At 40.7% G+C, this 17,612-nt stretch overlaps 1 protein-coding gene across 1 annotated transcript in view; it reads right to left on the bottom strand.

Annotated features, from left to right (window-relative positions):
* The window catches only part of trit1 (tRNA isopentenyltransferase 1), a 40,546-nt gene that overhangs the window by 3,959 nt on the left and 18,975 nt on the right, over nucleotides 1-17,612 (bottom strand). Inside the window, 6 exon segments of the mRNA XM_031287165.2 lie at nucleotides 8,792-8,869; nucleotides 9,037-9,149; nucleotides 12,653-12,764; nucleotides 12,903-13,045; nucleotides 14,449-14,606; nucleotides 14,853-14,951. Of these exon segments, the coding sequence (XP_031143025.1) occupies nucleotides 8,792-8,869; nucleotides 9,037-9,149; nucleotides 12,653-12,764; nucleotides 12,903-13,045; nucleotides 14,449-14,606; nucleotides 14,853-14,951 (703 nt within the window).

Genomic DNA, 17,612 nt, shown 5'->3' with positions numbered 1-17,612 from the left:
CCTTCTCTCTCTCTCTCTCTCTCTCTCTCTCAGGCTTCAGCTTTCACTCACTCTCTCATTCTCTCTCCCTTCTTCTAACTATTCCACCCCTGTGTTTCTATTTTGCATCAGTCAGCAGTCTCCAGGCCAGGCCTCAGCACTAAACAGCAGCACCAGTCCCTGCCTTGCTTGTCTGTCTGTGGATCTGTCTGTGGATCTGTCTGTCTGTCTGTCTGTCTGCATCAAGAGCCACTGCCCTTCATTGATTGAAGACACACAGATGCACAGGAAATGAGGGTGTGTAGAGAACTGTGTAAACAAACAAATAAAAAATAAAAAATAAAATTGTATGTATACATAATACATTTAGAGTATCTAATAGAGTTATAAAATAAGTAAAATATGTGAGCAGAAAATAATTTTTTTTACTACATTTACAACAGCAATGGAGATACCACATGGGGAATGCAAGAACTGGGATTGCTCAGCTTGGGTTAAGGTAAGCTCTGGAGCTACGCCGTTTGTCCTCACATTATTCATTGTTTATACTTTTTATCATGTTTGATACACCCGTTTAGTGCCGCAGTGGTGATATAAATGGGTGAAATAGAACACTGAACTCAAATCAAACTAAATAAAAATCTATGCTATGGGTATGTACGTCAGGACTTCTGTTTACCCCTTCAGCCAAGCATTAATCTAGTTTAAGAGTCAACAGTCACGCTCGCAGCTCTTCGACACAGCGATGTTTTGAGCTAAATGCTAACTTCAGCGTGCTAACATGCTCCCAATAACACAGTTTAATGCTGATTTTTAGGAGGTATAAAGTTTATCATGTTCACCATCTTAGTTTATGTTAGTTAGCATGCTAACATTTGCTAGTTAGCACTAAATAGTAGGGGTATGGTCATTTACCAAAGTATTGGAGAAATGGCACTGTCTGGAGCAAAGTCAGTAGGATTCATCCTCTGGAGACCATGAATGTACAAAATATCTAGGTAAGCCATCAAATAGTTGTTGAGATATTTCAGTCGTGACAACAGGGGTGGACCGACCCACTGATCGACCGACATTGTAATTAACAGAGCCACCCTGCTAACATGGCTAAAAATTCCCCCCCAAAAAAGGCACAAAGCTGAATCTAGTCGGGAGCAGTTTTTCATAAAATAAGAGCACATACTCATGTAAATGAATCCCATTAACCTGTAAGACACAATGCAATTATGGCTTAATCCTTTCCACACACAGACTGAACTGTGGAGTTGAGGGCAGCAGACGCCCAATAGACTGGAGTTTCTAACTCTGCTGGGAACGGTCTGGGACTCCGTCATTACAGAGAAATACAGAGCGGTAACTGTATAACTGGTCATCTGTACAACTAACTGTATTGACTCTGTCAGAGGAATGAGTGTGTGTGGGAACAATGAGTCTTCACACAGCCACATCTTAGAGCTCTTAAACTTTAAATTTGGCCTGGTCTTTGGCACATGCCACATCCCAAGTCCCTCTAGTCTAAATTAGCATACTGTTGGTTTAATTTATGCTCAGCCACTTAAACATGTGATGTATTCCATGCATTTCTTGTCCATGCCAGCTTTGCTTAATTGAATTGCTGACAAGAGCAAAAATAAACACTAAGATCCTTCTAAGCACTCCTGCACCATTTTGCTTGCGTTTTCTCCGTACACACGTCTAATCCCAAAACTCTCTGGCATGTGTGTTTGTACAGTCAATTTGTTAGTGTGTGTTTTTTAAAAACAGCAGTGACTGTTAATCAAAGCCTCAGGTTTCACTGGTGTGGTTACTGTGTGTGTGTTTCTCTGTGTGTCAGAGGGGAAGTCTTTTGTGTTTGTAGCACAATAGCAGGCAGGTGGTGGTGGCGAGCGTCACCTGGCATACCTATACCAGATGCAGAGTTGGAGCTCTCTCCTTTAGGTGCTCTAATAAATACTTCACCTCGCCAGGTGCCCTCCTGTTGCCATTATCTCCCTCTCCTTACTTTGTTCTTTTATATCACTCAACAATCCCCCCCAATTCCCTTTTGCAGCCACCAACCTCCCACTGGGCAGAGTGGTAAATAAAAGGGTAATAGTGACTGGTGGGTTGCCAGATGCTGGATGGCAAGCCCTCCCCCTCCCCTCACCATTCTTGTTTGGGATCCGGAGAAATTTAACTCTGCTAATCCACACTGTAGTGAATGAGGTTTGATAAGAAACGCTGAAGGGACAAAGAGCAGGGTGGTTGACACACACACACACACACACACACACACACACACACACACACAAGCGAGCGTTGCCTTTCAAGCACACAGGGGAGATCGCTTTGCCAACAAGAAAGAGCATCTCCTGTTGCCGGGCAGCTGCTCGTCAGTGTGTGTGTGTGTGTGTGTGTGTGTGTGAAACAGTATTCCACCTGTTGCAACAAACAGGAGTCATTTGCTGCATCATCCTTGTGTTTGTTGAGTGAGGATGTGCGCCTGTGTGTGCTTTGCTATAAAAACTGAACTACCAGTCTCAGTTCAGCGTCCCCCCGGCACAGCTGTGCTTCTTTGGCCGTCGTCCACACTGGAACAAGACAGCTGCCTCTATTCACTCAACAGCCTCCTTCCTCTTTCCTTATAGTTCCTCTTCCACTTTTTGTCTCCCTTACCTCCTTTTTTGTCTGTTGTTCATGTTTGACATTTCTGCAGCAGGTCAAGTATAGGTGAAGGATATTTCTGTAGATTAGGCCGAATTGATGATTAATTTGATCTTTCTGTTTGGTGGGCTGCGACTATCTATTATCTGTACTTACACACCACCCTCCATTATGCAGCTTCTTCTCCTTCACTCTAGGGGCTCCATTTTAATGATCTAAGCGCATTGGCGTGAAGTGCCTGGCGCAGGTGCGTTAAGGGCGTGTACGAATCAATTTTTTGCTAGTTTAATGGCGGAAAAAATGGTCCGTGCGCCAGGCGCATGGTTCGAAAGAGCTGTACTTAATTAATCATAGGTGTGTTTTGGGCATAACATGCAATAAACCAATCAGAGTGTCATCTCCCATTCCCTTTAAAAGCCAGGCGCATTTGTACCTTGGCGCACTGCTATTATGATGGTGGATTTGCTAAGCAGGAAGGAGAGATTTTTCAGGAGAAGAAACTGATCTGCTTGTGTGTGAAGTGAAAGCGCGCGAGCAGATCATATATGGCGCGAGAACTATCCCACCAAAACTCCACGAGGTGAAGCAGGCATTAAAATAACAATGAAATGCTGCGTTATTGACTTTAGACCAAGTTTTTGTTGGTCAATGGCACGATCACTTTCCGCTGGCTCAAGATAGCAACACGCCAAGAATGCACCTGAACACACCTCCCTGTAAGCACGCTGATGGACGCACAGATGGGCACAGGTGCATTTGCTATTTAAACGACGTGGGCACTGGACGGGAAACTGACAACTGCGTCAGGCTTAAACTAGCCAAGACACTTGCGTCGGGCTTTGCGCTGCGCCGGGTGCAAGATAGGGCCGAAGATACAGAGCATTCTAGCGTCTTTTAGCTCAATGTTTGGCAGCTTTACTGTTTGGTTCCCTCTCACCGCTCTTATAGCGTCGTCTTCTGACGCAGCAGGCAGATGCTTTTAGACTAAAGGCACAAAAACCTTGATACACTACCATCCCAGCACTGAAAGGTAGACAGACAAAGCTAGCAACTAGCTAGTAGCATTAGCAGCCAGATTTTTTCCTCAGGAGTTGGTAGAGACCAAAAAACAGAGCTAATTACCCGACTTATATTCATCAGGTGGACACTACCATGTCTCCAAATGTTGCTCCGTTTCTGCTAGATGTGTACATAAGCAACTTTTGCCATATTACTCTAAAAGGTGATATTATGTCAATGTTGTGTTTATAGCTTTTTCTGCTGCCCCCAAGTGGCCAAACAAATCAATACAGGTGTAAGTGTTCAGCAAACGTCTGACAATTTTGTTTTCATTAAAATGTGAATTGTGTGTTTTTCCAACTACCTCAACGCCCTTTGTATAAATATATACAAGAGAATGTGAGATAACAATTTATTGAGCAACACTAACTCTGATACAGTACATCATGGCATGCCATTGCTGCTTTTCAACTAAGATGGTAATTGTGTTTTGTTAATGAATGACTTTGTCTCTTCTGATTCACATGTACCCTGTGGTGTTTTAATTAGACGCTTTAGTGATAGAGCGGGTGGTAACATGCAGCGAGAGCCTCTGTCTGGACACTAACCAAGTATGTTGCTCCTCAGACACACCTACTATTTTTGGCAGGGCCTGGGGCCAGCCCTATAACCTAAAAACTCTGTCCCCCTGTGGATACGCAGGATGTGGATGGATGGAAAGGTACTTAATATACTGCATCTCCTTTTAACCCTCTGTGTCATTCTCATCTTCTCCAGCCCTCTCTTGTCTCGTTCCACCTAGTGGAGTTGACAGAAAGGTCGTTATGGCGACCACAACCCTGACTTGACTTTATCCCCACTGGAGGAGGTTGCATTTGTGTGTATATGTACATGAAAGCTTCGCACTTGCTAGAAAACACGGGTGTAAACTCGCCCCACACCTGTTGGGCCAGCTAGATCAGATTACCTTTCCTCTCCATCCACCCAGCTACCCATGTGTTGTTCCTGTCTCTCTCTGTGTCCCTCCTTCTATCCTTTCACTCACTCACTCACTCACTTCACTCATTCAGTTGGGACTAAAAGATACTGACATCACTGTTACTTAACACTCACAGGGCCTCAGTCAAGCAAAACTGCGTATCCTGGCTACAGGCAGTGTGTGTGTGCTGGTGTGCATGTCTTTGGGGGAATTAAAAAACAAAAAAACCTCTGAGGGGGCTGGCAACCTCCGCATTAAATGTGGCACTTATTAACATTAATATAACCTCAAATTACCTTTTTCTGTATGGGTAATTAAATCTACGAATTAACCATTCTCCCATATCTACACACACACACACACACACACACACACACACACACACACAAACAATATAAGCTTACACTCACATACAGACGCACTTAAAGGCAAGACCAATTAAGCTTGATTTAATTTGAGCTGGCTGACCTGGTGCTTCAATCCCCACAGCAACCAAAGTTGAGTCCACCAAGAACCACGTACCCAGTAAAAGAAGAAAAGTATTTAAGACACTGAATGCCCACCCGCTCCCTCACTGACAGTCGCTGCCGAAATCTGTGAACTGTCAAACTAGGTTAAACTTGTACCTTCGAGGCACGCGCTACTGCGTTCTGTATATTTACATAGGCGGTTTAGGTCATTTTCTAGCTTCTCTAACCGACTTCATTGTGTTTGCCTGACTAAGGCCCTCCGTCATCTCCAATTTGTCTTTCCCATTGACCCATGCATGGGGTTGGTCTGCCTAGCCTCCAGTGACCCTGTTGCCAGAGTTTGTGTGGTCGGGATGAATTCCTGGCGAGTCTGTAATGCTTCAAGAGATTAGCCTGCTCAGCTGAGGCTTGCCGGCATCTGTGTGTGTGTGTGTGTGTGTGTGTGTGTGTGTGTGTGTGTGTGGCTCAGACGGAACAGAAAAGAGGTCAGCAGTCACAGCAAGGGAGCAAGGTGAACGTGGACGATGCAGACAGAAAGGCCGGATGAGCGGGGTTATAGAGCAAAACCCTGGGTTAGGGTAATCCCATCCAGAGGAGGGCACAAGTACAAGGCTGTCTGAAGTATTAACATGTGGGACTATGATCCGGGGGGACTATGATTACAGGAAAATTGCAGTATTTAACATTACATTTTACTCACACACTCAGATATAGAAATTTGGGTAACATGGATTCCAGCAAGAATAATGTTTGTTGGGTCAAAGGAGCCCAGCCTCCTACTGCCTTACAAAATACTCCAATTTAACAGAAATCATACTAAAGATGTAGTCCCTACTATGCAGTTCACTATGGTAGCTACATGGATTTCCAGGGAACTACTTTCCGAGTTTACTTACAGTCGGTCTCAAGACGACTGTTTGAGATGGTTTCAGTTCAATGCTTTTTTGAAAGCTGTAAAGAGCTCATGCTCATTGCTCAGATCAACCAGAGTGTCACGACAAAAGATAAAATGATTGTCACTGTGATATCATTATATGTATATATGTGAATTTTGCAGTAAAAGAAAGCTGTAAAACCATTCATTATATTATCCATAAACCATTGTGTTCGGCAGCCGAAATGCCTTTAAACTCATGGCTCTATTAGTCAGACGGAACTTTCTGGATCGTGTTTCATCATCTGACTGGTACCTGAAGCAACATGCCCTCAATTTCGCATTTTCTTAATGCAGGACTGATCTCTGCCTGAACGCCCACTAAAACCCAGGTTGACAACAAAATTTCCCCCTAACACTAAGACCTTTGCAGATTCTGCAAACACAACACTGACTTGGACACTTTCATGGTACTCTGTTTGGAAAGCTGTTCTTTCTCCTTGTCATCACTGAATGTTGTTCTTGCCAGAGTACACATAACCCAAATCTCTACAACAGAGGCAGTAAATAAAATGTGATTTCATAATAACGGTCATTAAAAAAATGGACTCTTGAATATTCCGTAAACACAACAATACTGCCATATGGACATTTTCATAGTACGTTGGATGATTTTGGAGACGTGCCAGCATGTGACCAGTGCTTTACTACTAAGTAATTCCTGAGAGACATCATGGGATAGAGAGTTTCAGACAGCAAAGACAGTTGCTCTCATCTGCTACCACTTGTACTGTACGGCCCGATTTTGCAGAGACCTGTCTTGCAAATTGTTCGGAATTAAGTCTAAGCAGGGTCTTTAAGGGTGGTTACAACACACGCAGACAGAAACACATGCATGTGCAAAAGCACAGACAATTTCAGACAGATTATTGCATATGTAAAAGCGCAGGGACACATGTGATGAAGACCATATGGTGCGTGCAGCGGGCAGTCAGAAAGAGGGGTATTGAGGTTTAGGGCCTGGCGTGGCCTAAGCCACTTGGGCCTAACAGGATTAGGAGGCCGGGTTACTACAGGGCATACTACTGGTGGGACACAGAGGTCAAGTTTTCACAGAAACACACACAGCCTTTATATACATTTTGAAACACGTCTGACTTCCAGGGGTTGCGACCTGGGTGGGAAATCACCACCTGCCAAACACTGGTTGATCTAGGCTGTGTTGGGTACATTTATCCGTTCTGCAGTGCCAGAAGCAACCACTATAGTTCATTGCTATGCATTTGGTGCCACATGGGACTTGGTGCTGGGGAAAAAAAGCATCCAAGGGTCTTAGCTGCAGGTGTATACTGGGGATGGATCTTGAAACATCATCACCTCTATTACGTCACAGCAGCTCACACACGCTGCATAATATCAAATCCAATGTTGTGCCAGTAAATAAAGTAATCTGGTTTCACAATTTAAATATACAGTGCAACCAAATGCTCTTTTATTTCTACGGTTTTCAAATCAACATGCCATTTTGAGTATTGAAGTTTTTGTTAGAAAAATAAGAAACCATTAAAAAGGAGTAATTCTTCTTTGGTTTCTTGCTGAGAGTTAGATTATAAGGTCTATAGCACTAATACATGTAAGCTAAATTTGAAGGTATAGTCAGTTAGCTTACACACGGGAAACAATTAGACTGACTGTGGGCACACAAACCCTTGTAAAAGACAACAACATCATTTAAGTTTTTATAAGTTAAGTTATTTAAGTTATTATACGGATTCAACAAACACGATATAAGGTGTTAATTAGTGAGCTTCAGGGGTGCGGTTAGGCAGATTCTGTTACCTTTGGACAGAACCAGACCAGCTGTTTTCTCCTGCTTCCAGTCTTTATGCTACACTAAGCTAACTGTCTCCCGGCTGTAGTTTCATATTAAGTATAAAGACATAAGAGTAGTATCTATATTCGGATCTAACTCTCAGCAATAAAGCTTATTTCCTAAATGTTAAACTATTCCTTTACTGATGTGAAAATATAAAGAAGGCCATAAATGTTTTGTAAAAAGTGAATCCTTAGGAAAGTGATGAAGAAGAAAAAAATGCAGTTTCAACTAAAAGGTTTTCAATTTAAATCGACCTTTAAACAGCTCAACACAAAAGGTGTGATGAGTGACTAAAAATAAACTCATTTGAATATTGCCTACAAAACTGAGCTGGTGTTCTCATTTGTTGGCAAATTATACAACAACAAAAAAAAAACACAGCTTCATGTAATGATTGTTTTGAAAGTGACTTTGCCCCAATCCTGCTGTGCACACAGACCCATGAATACAAACACACGCGCGCTACACTCTGTACGCTGGAACACAATACGGTGTCTGAGAGGCTTATTGTATCTGGAACAAACTTTGGAACAAACTTCCGGTAAACTGTAGATCGGCACCTACGCTCAGCTCTTTTAAATCAAGGCTGAACACCTTTCTTTTCGATACTGCCTTTGTTTCATTCTTTGCACTGCACTGTAATTTTATTATTTTATTCCTGTATTTAATCAGTTTTTAATTATGTATGAATTGCTTTTAATTTTGTATTAACTATTTTTAATTTTGTATTAACTTCTAACTGTGTTTTAATGTTTTATGTAAAGCACATTGAATTGCACCGCTGCTGAAATGTGCTATACAATAATAATAATAATAATAAAATTGCCTTGCCTTGCCTTGCCTATTGTGCATCTAATGTAGTGCATGCATCTCATCTTGTTAAAGAGAGTGCTGATTGCTAAGGAAGTGGACTGTGGAGGACAAACACACACACATCAAACCCATACTGCATGAGGTAGGTAAAGGCCACTCACGTTTAAGGAAGCGGTTACGGACCCATTTATTCTGTTTGCGGGCGTAACGCCTCGTAGCAATCTTCAAAGCTTCTATACCTAGAAAGAGTTAAAAAAAAAAAAAAAGAAGGAGGCTGTCAAAGATGAAGGAGAGACAGGAGAAAAAAATCTTTAAATAGATTATTCTGGTCGATCCGTCAACCGGTCCACCAACTGTCGGTGAATCTAAATCCATCTCTGTAACTTTGATCAGGTATTTCTCTGACCTTTGTCTCGTAGTGTGTCCTTCTCCTGCTGAGTGCTGCTTCCAGGAGCCGTCAGGTAGTCGTGAAACTCCTTAAAACCGATCGACTGGAAAATCCCCTGTTGATAGTTCTGACTGGAGAGAGGAGAGGTTTGCTTTTCAAAGTCCCTTTAGTGAACCATTTTCAAAGAAGAAACACAATCACGAAAATCAAAAACAAGTCTAGAAAAATAAAACCTAAATGAAATAAAAATAAAACACAACAAAACTTGTCAAATAGACAAAAAGGTACTTTCTTAATTAAAAATTAACCACGAGAGGAGAGGAGAGGAGTGAAAAAAGAGGAGAGAAAAGAAGAGGAGAGGAGAGAGAGAAAATCAGAGAAGAGGAGAGGAGAGTAAAAGGAAAGGAAACTTTATCCGTACATTTTATTTTTTTAAGTTTCCGTCTCCAACGTGACATTTCTAGACACCCTGTGGTGACTCATTTCTCCTCCTCCTCCTCTATCTGTCCTTCCCTCCCTGAACAAAGAATCAGTCTGAGCAGATGTGAAGCCCTCCAGGGGACAAAGTGACAGAATGACATTAAAAAAAAAACAAAAAAAAACCCTGAATGGCAGTGGCAGAGGGACCCTAGATGACATCAGGTTAGGGCAGAAGCCCACTGGTTACCTCGTCAGAGAAGACAGAATATTTCCATCAATGTCAGACCATATCACCCCAATTTGAGCATCGCTGCATGTTCTGGCCCAGACTGTCCCTTTTCAGATTTTAGTAATAGCTCTAGAATTGGTATACGTGTTAAGTTCAATGACCGGAACCTTTTCTGAATTTGGAGTGATTGCAAAAACAGTAGGGGTCAGCCGTGGTGGCCTTTTTTTTTTTTTTTTACTGCTACAAGAAAATTCTAGCATAACAGTTGACTTGATGAATGAAAAATCACCTATTTAATGGAATTACAACAGTGTCTTCAGTAGTTTCTCTGTAGAAACTGGAGGTCGTGTTTATAATGACAGAAGGCCCAGATGGATGAAAAATTGGTTTGGAGTGTTGATTGTTTTTTTTTTTTATGAAAATCTAAAATCTCTCTTTCTCTTCATTTCTTCAGTTATCCATAGAACACGAGAACCAGACTTCAATATCATATCATGATTATATATCATCAATACCCTGTACTGCCCAACAAATCCTAGTAAATAATGATAAACCACACCAAATGTTTGAATATTGAACTTACAACAGCTATACTATAGGATACCAGCAGATCCTGTTCGCAATGTATAGATAGATACTGAAGAAAAAGTCTGAATCTGACCTTTTTTTTTCCAAACTGATTTATGGATGGCAATCACAAATCATTAAAATACAATGGATGCTGTTTGTTTATGTTCAGAGCGCATTATCTGTTCATGTCCCTGTTTACATGACTGATAAATACTCAAAGTACAATTAAATTGTAATTTTAGAGAACTTTCTGCCATATTCCCGTAGGCCTGATTAAAAGAAAATAGCACAGCTTAAAATTGTAATTTCATTGCATTTCTTCAGATAATATCACACAATGATTGTACAATGATCTGCACAGTTTCTGATCATTATTAGTTGTGAGTTTTTCATCCTCATCTGGTTCACCAGTTTTGCTATCAATTTTGTCACTTTGTTGAGAGCTTTAATGTGCTTTTTAAACACACTGTAGAAACAACAACCATTATAATAAAAATAATTACTATTCTTAGTCCTTCACTTACACTTGTAGGAGAAACAAGAGAGGAAATAACAAAAATAAATCTGGCTAGACGGGCAGAGACAGAAATTTGAGAATAGCAACAGAGCACAGGAAATATAGAGTCAATGGAGGGAGAAAAAGAAAGACAGAGGAAGGGAGGGAGAGATTTGTCCTTGATGTCTGGCCACAGTAGCCAGCCGGGGATGGAGACATGAGGGTAAAGGAGAGAGAATCAGATCAGATTGCTGAGAGGGCAATAGTGGCAGAGATGGAGAGAGACAGAGAGAGAGAGAGAGAGAGAGAGAGAGAGAGAGAGAGAGAGAGAGAGAGAGAGTGGGGGGAGGGGGGGAGCGGCTGCTGGTGCATGAGGTGGGATGGGGTGATGGGGTGATGAAAGAAAGGAGGGACGAAAGAAGGGAATTGGCAGCTTCATGGGCACCGTTCCACCAATGCATCAACTCCCCACAGCCACACCCCATCACACACACATACAATATCAATATCTGCTGCCAAGAGAGACCCACAGCCTGTCTGTTTCAGCCATCAGTGAGGCCCACACGCATGCTTATAAATGCTTCATGTCACATACAGGACACAGAAAATTCTTATTTAAATAGGATTTTTTGTAAAATTGGTCCTGTGGCTGTAATTATTACGAAGCAAATGCTAAATCCATGCACCATGGTAACCCAGAGACACTGCCACACCACACCACCCACAGTGTACTGTAGGAAACAGTGGATCCGTACCACTGATGACGTAGGTCCAGCGTGCAACTGGTCATGAGATTACTGTTAAGGAAATGTCAGGGACAACTTGGTAATTGTGTTAAAGACAAAATATCAAACTGGATCACGTTAACGTTATCTTAAAAAAGCATATGTAACCGACTACATAGCACTGCGAGTCATTTGTTCCAGGGCCACTAGAATGTCCGTTTAGTGTGAGGCCCTGAGGTAATAAGCACCAATCACCAGACTCCCCTGTTAGTGCTAATGTCCTATGAAGGGGGCTTATCTCTGCAATTATTAATAACCACAAGAAATATCAGTCCCATCTGAACTTAACTCGCAACAGAGTAGGCTGAATCTAAACTAGTTTGCAGGCCTTTGGGAAACGATAGCATACAGAACAGAGTGACCTGTCAGACTGGGAAGGAGAAATAAATAACTGGATTGCTGCTTGACCAAGTTCACATCACTCCTATTGCTCTAGTTGCATGGAAGAGAAGAGTTAAGTCTGGATCCATTCTGAATGTCTGGAGCATTCATTTAGATATGAAGATGAGAATGTGATCTTGAACATGTTGCAGAGACACTGAATCCTCAGGCCACCTCATAATGCTCAATAGCAATGACAACAGCACCAAAGCAAAGTATGAGGTACGTTTTTGGCCCACATAACCGATTTCAAATCCCACTTTGCATCTTTTAGGTAGATTTTGCAATAAAAAAAAGGTAAAAGATTTGCTAGATGACTTGCTAGAAACACAAGCCATATGTAGCAACATGTTTTGGCTTTGTGAAGGGAGGATAACGCAACATTCCCCAATGGGTGTTAAAGGAGAACTGCGCTGATTTTACACATCAAATTCTGTTTGCAAGTTTAAAAACAATTCCATGACTTTTCCAAAACTTTCTGGGTCTTTTTATGTTTCCAAAACCTTTCCAGGCCTGGAATTTGCATTTTTCAAATTCCATAACTTTTCCAGGTTTTTTCAAAACGTATGAACCCTGATTTACTTTCACAAGATTCCCCTTATTACAAAAATAGAACAACTGGCAAACTATATCCTTGAATCCCAATGTTTTTGCCTTAAGCAAACATTTGACAGCACTAAAAGATTGTAATTCAGGATCAGGTTGATTTTGTCCCTTTAGGAGGGTGGAAGTGTTTTGCAGCTGATTTGCTACCTGTCATCCTGGACTTTCTGCTGATTGTAGCGAACATGGAAGTCTCTAAGCTCCTCTATGAGTCCGGCAGACAACATATCATCTACACGAGCATCCAACCGCTTGTCTAGAGCTGGAGGGGAACATAGCGGGAGAAATATAACAAACGTAAACAATTAGTTAATGCTGCGCTGAAGCTCCCATAGCAACATTGTCATTTATGCTATTTTGATAAATAGCAGTAAAAAGGAAATCCTTCCCCCCTCCTCACCGTCCATTTCAGCATGCAGCCAGAAGATGCAGGGGTCTGGGTATCTCAGCGGCCCCCCCAGCCCATCGCCTCCCTCCTGCTCCCTTTGCTCCTCCAGCCAGCGGCTATGGGAGACGCCTGTCTCCTCATGGATTTGAAGACTTCTGTAGATAACAAACATACAAGCAGAGATGTTATGGTTGAATAAAACAATAAGTCAAAATTTCCACTGTGTAAACTATTTTCTTATTTTTCTATTTTGTTTGATTCAAATGTCTATGATCTTCAGTATACTATGATTTTACATTCCAGTCCCTGTATGTCAGGCCTCAGTGGGTAGATTAGATTTAGAGTTAACATCCACTCATCCATTAAATCCAGTGCCTCTTCTTAGGCACAAATTTAGAGTCTAGTTTGAGTGTGGTAACACGGTAACAGGTAAGAAAAAGAAATAAAACAATACATTTTGATGAAACAAGATACTCTTGTATGAGTCCACCAGCACACAGTTAACATTCAGCCAGGGCTAAACTAACTTTTCAGATCAATTCAAATCCAAACCAGACCCTTTGGCCGTGCCTCGCTGCACTCTGAGGTTATGAAGAAAAGATGATTCTTGTCATCTCCTGTCATCCAGAAGAACAGGCTAACCTAACTTGCTCGCACAAAAGACCAGAGTGCGCTGACTGCTACTCATCAAGCTGTGTGTACACACACAGGCACTCATCCTGTCAGTGTGGACTGGGTGGAGGCCAGAAACTGTGACTGTCAGCCTGGGCCCTTCAGGACTTTGTACACAACATGAGAAAACTCAACAATATTGTGAGCCACTCGCATAGACACAAACAACTGTCCAGGAGACGTTTATCGTTTTTTTTTTTGCCCCCAAATGCTACTTCCAGGCAGCGCTGCCTGGAAGGCACTAGGATTAGGCACTGGTTATGGTTAGGGTTAGGTGCCTTAAAGGCAACGATCGCAGCGCTGCCTGGAAGGAGCCGTTGGGGGCAAAAAACACCATCGAGCCCAGGAGACCCACCCACAAACACTACACGCCATATTATCCCAAAGATGGAAGAAGCATTTTCCCGATTCTATCCTTATATAAATGATGTTGAGTCGAGGCACTAGCATTAAAACATGTAGCAGTGTTAAAATATGTAAATAACAGAGAATTATGGTTCCAATGCAATGTAACTTGAACAAAGTGAAAATATTTTCATATTTAACACTATAAATAATACTCATGTTTTAATTTAGATGATTTTCAGTATTTTGTTTTTGGGCATTTACACTAGCGGGCAAGAATACAGTTGGTGGGGGCTCTCACTGTTACATAATATAACTTAATAACTTCATTTTGGGTGTGTTTGGATATTGGGAGAAACACAAATATTTTGTACTATAAAAGAAACTCAAGAGTTTTATATATATATATATATATATATATATATATATATATATATATATATATATATATATATATATAAATATATATATATATATATATATATATATATATATATATATATATAAAAGTTAGTTTTGAAGAAAATACCCGCAGTATCACCTGGCTATCTTGCGTTTATCATTGGGGTGCAACATGGCAGCCATTTTGGGGTCCACCTCTGCCAGTCGTTTATGTAACTCAGCTCCTCCCAGTTTCTCCAGCTCCAGCTTCCTGTTTGGAGCTCCATCTCCTCCGTCCCCTGGCTCCTCGTTCTCCTGCTGTAAGACACATTTCAATCAGCGATTTAGAGTTGGCCCAAGCTGCCTTCAAATGCCCCTAATATACTCCTACTTTTGATACTACATTATTAAACCCTGAAGGCAGCATACATTGTAGCCTAATGCAGTGCTTGTTTTTACGCATAAACAAGTAATTGAAGAGAAAGAAGAATTTAATACATCATGAGATAAACAGTGTCAAAGCGGCATAGAGGATGAAAGGAGGTGTACTTGAATTGCACTCACTCCTGTATCCAGCAGGACTCTCCACAGCAGAGACTCAATGTAATAGTTTGTTCCTCCTACAACGACCGGCAGTCTGTTTCTGCTGTGCATGTCACCTATGTTGGAGGGTGTTAAGGAGGAAACCGATCTGTGCACATTTTATGTACATGAATTCCAGGGTGGTTTCACCTGTTTCTAATTTTGACAGTTTTTTATGAATGCACTACAACTAAACCCATTTTGAAATGATCTGTTGAGCTCATGGCATTCACATCGTAATGGCATAAAAGCAAGTCCAGCCGGTTGTAATTCAATCTGTCACTTTAAGAGGATGTAAGTCACATTTTGGTAAATTGCAAAACAAGTCCTTGGGCCTTCAATGTCTACTGTAATTTTCAAAGGAATGTGTTAAATGGCAGATTTATATTATACGCACATTCAAGAATACAGTGAGAATACAGATTAGGCATAAAATTGAGTCCTGATTTTCAGAGTGTTCCTACTTAAAATAAAGTGTTCAAATAATAGTAAACATTCAAGTGAACAGACACACAGAACAAGAATTCAAGTTCTACAAACTATAGTTCCATAGAAAATAAATGGGAACAAAGCCTATACATTAATGTGGCATTGGGTTGGCAGTCTCATTTTATGTGGGAGTAGGTTTGTTTCAGAATATTTAACGTGAAAATGTTTAGAAAAGGGAAAATTGAATCATATATCATGACAGAAGTGCTGCTAAACATTAAACCAAGAACCTTAACATGCTGGAATTGCTCCTTTTAATGATTCCAGGCATCAAACAGTATGTGGCCCATAAAAGAAAAGCCTCAGCAGGATACTGAACATCTATTGTGTTGTATATTACTATTTTTATGGATTTTATTGTTATTGTTTTTATTGAGCCGGAACAGGTACACGATGAATTTCGCTGCACAATGTACTGTGTATGATTGTGTATGTGACAAATAAAATTTGGATTGAATACTTGATAAACAAAAACAATAACACTTGAGGTCAATAATAGACTGTAACATTATAAAGAGGACTGCAACAGCAGTATTAAGATCAATGTATTTACTCTGTGGATTTCTTTCTTCTTGTCAGCATATACGGTAACTGAGAGCAGTGTGGCTGACTCTTGTACTGCCGTGCAAAGACCGTAACTCAGTTTTGGTCGAAAATGAGTTATTGTCATTTTTGGAATATTAAAGATCTGCTTTATCATGTGGACAAATATCTTGAGTCAATTTTATTGTTTTGGGGAGAAAATTGTGTGTTATCTTTGCCGTAACTTCAAAAGCCGTAGAGAAAACAAGGCAGAATACCGTAACATCAGTTACGGTTCTTTGTTTTTGTTTCATGGTGCTTCAGAATGCTCAAATTGAGTTAAGGTACTCTGTAAATGCGCTGCCCGCGCTGCACGCACACGCACACGCACACACACACACACACACACACAGCAGAGGACGACCCTGACGCGCAGCACATGTACCTGACTGGGAAAAATACCGCTACACTCGTTACTGTAAGTAGGCTACAATAAAACCTAAAAGTAAATACGCATTAATACCCACTCATCTGTCTACAGGCATACACATGTAGGAAGCGATATAGTTCAATCTCTGTCTGGGCGCAGTCCACTCTCTTCCACCGCGCTGTTTACACAAACACAGCTCTTCTCTACTCTAAATAGCGAATTTTGACAAACAAGCTAAAACAAAAGCTGTCGTTTTGTAGTCTAACTGTTTATCTTAGTTTGCCACAAATCTTGAAATGTGGACAAATTCTTGTGAAGTTAACTGCTGGCTAAACTAACCATCCTCTCTGCAGAGCATCTATGAATGTATTATAAGAACAAAACAAACCAACATGGCTACTTAATATGCACGTGAATGATCTGCAGGTGAACGGCATCTTTATGTTCACGTCTTCATTCTTGCAATGAGTCTAAATTAGTGCCTCATATCCAAACAGAAGAACATGCTTTATATGCATTAAAACATCAAAACACTCTCATGCTTAATTCTGACGTCTGTCAGTGTGTGTGAATCAATCATGCGACTGCCTGTGTGGTAGTATGAGTATGAAATACAGAAAAAAACTTATTGATATATCATTTTTAGAGGTCGACCAATATGGGTTTTCTCTGGCCGATGCCGATCTTTAGAAATCTGAGTCAGCCGATTGCCGATTAATGCTGCTGATTTATTTTGGCCAATATTTGGCCGATATGTGCTTGTTTTTAAACCTCTATTTGAAAGATAAAATGTAACACTAATATACACAGAATTTCTCAACAAAAACATTTATTAAACACTTCACCAATCTACACTTGTAGCCTATACTTCATTTAAAAATGTATAATGTAAAAACATACTGTAGCCTATATTGTATAAATAATGTATGAAAAATATATAAAATAAACAAAACAGGTAAGAAGAAAATAAAATTGTCAAATAAACCTTTCAATGAAAAAATAAAGTTTAGTGCACTTATCAGCATTTATTAAACTTCTGAGAATACAAATCTGCTTCACACAAAGTGACATATTATTAATCTCAACACTATTTCCTCCTAACTCCTGTTGAATCACATAAGGCTATGGCTATCTAAAGTCAATTCTTGTTCACCTTGTTTGTTAGATCGTTGTTCATTTGTAAGTGTTTTAACTGTGTTTTGGGGACCCTACTGTTAGCCTACATGTCCTGTTGACCTCATTAGGATCTTATCTGAGCAGATTTCTGTCATTCAAACAACTCTTAGTTGTAATTTAAAACT

This window comes from Sander lucioperca, chromosome 16 (assembly GCF_008315115.2).
Source record: "Sander lucioperca isolate FBNREF2018 chromosome 16, SLUC_FBN_1.2, whole genome shotgun sequence".
Taxonomy (NCBI): Eukaryota; Metazoa; Chordata; class Actinopteri; order Perciformes; family Percidae; genus Sander; species Sander lucioperca.
Note: the sequence above shows the minus strand (reverse complement) of the source record. Positions and strands in the feature narration are given on the sequence as shown.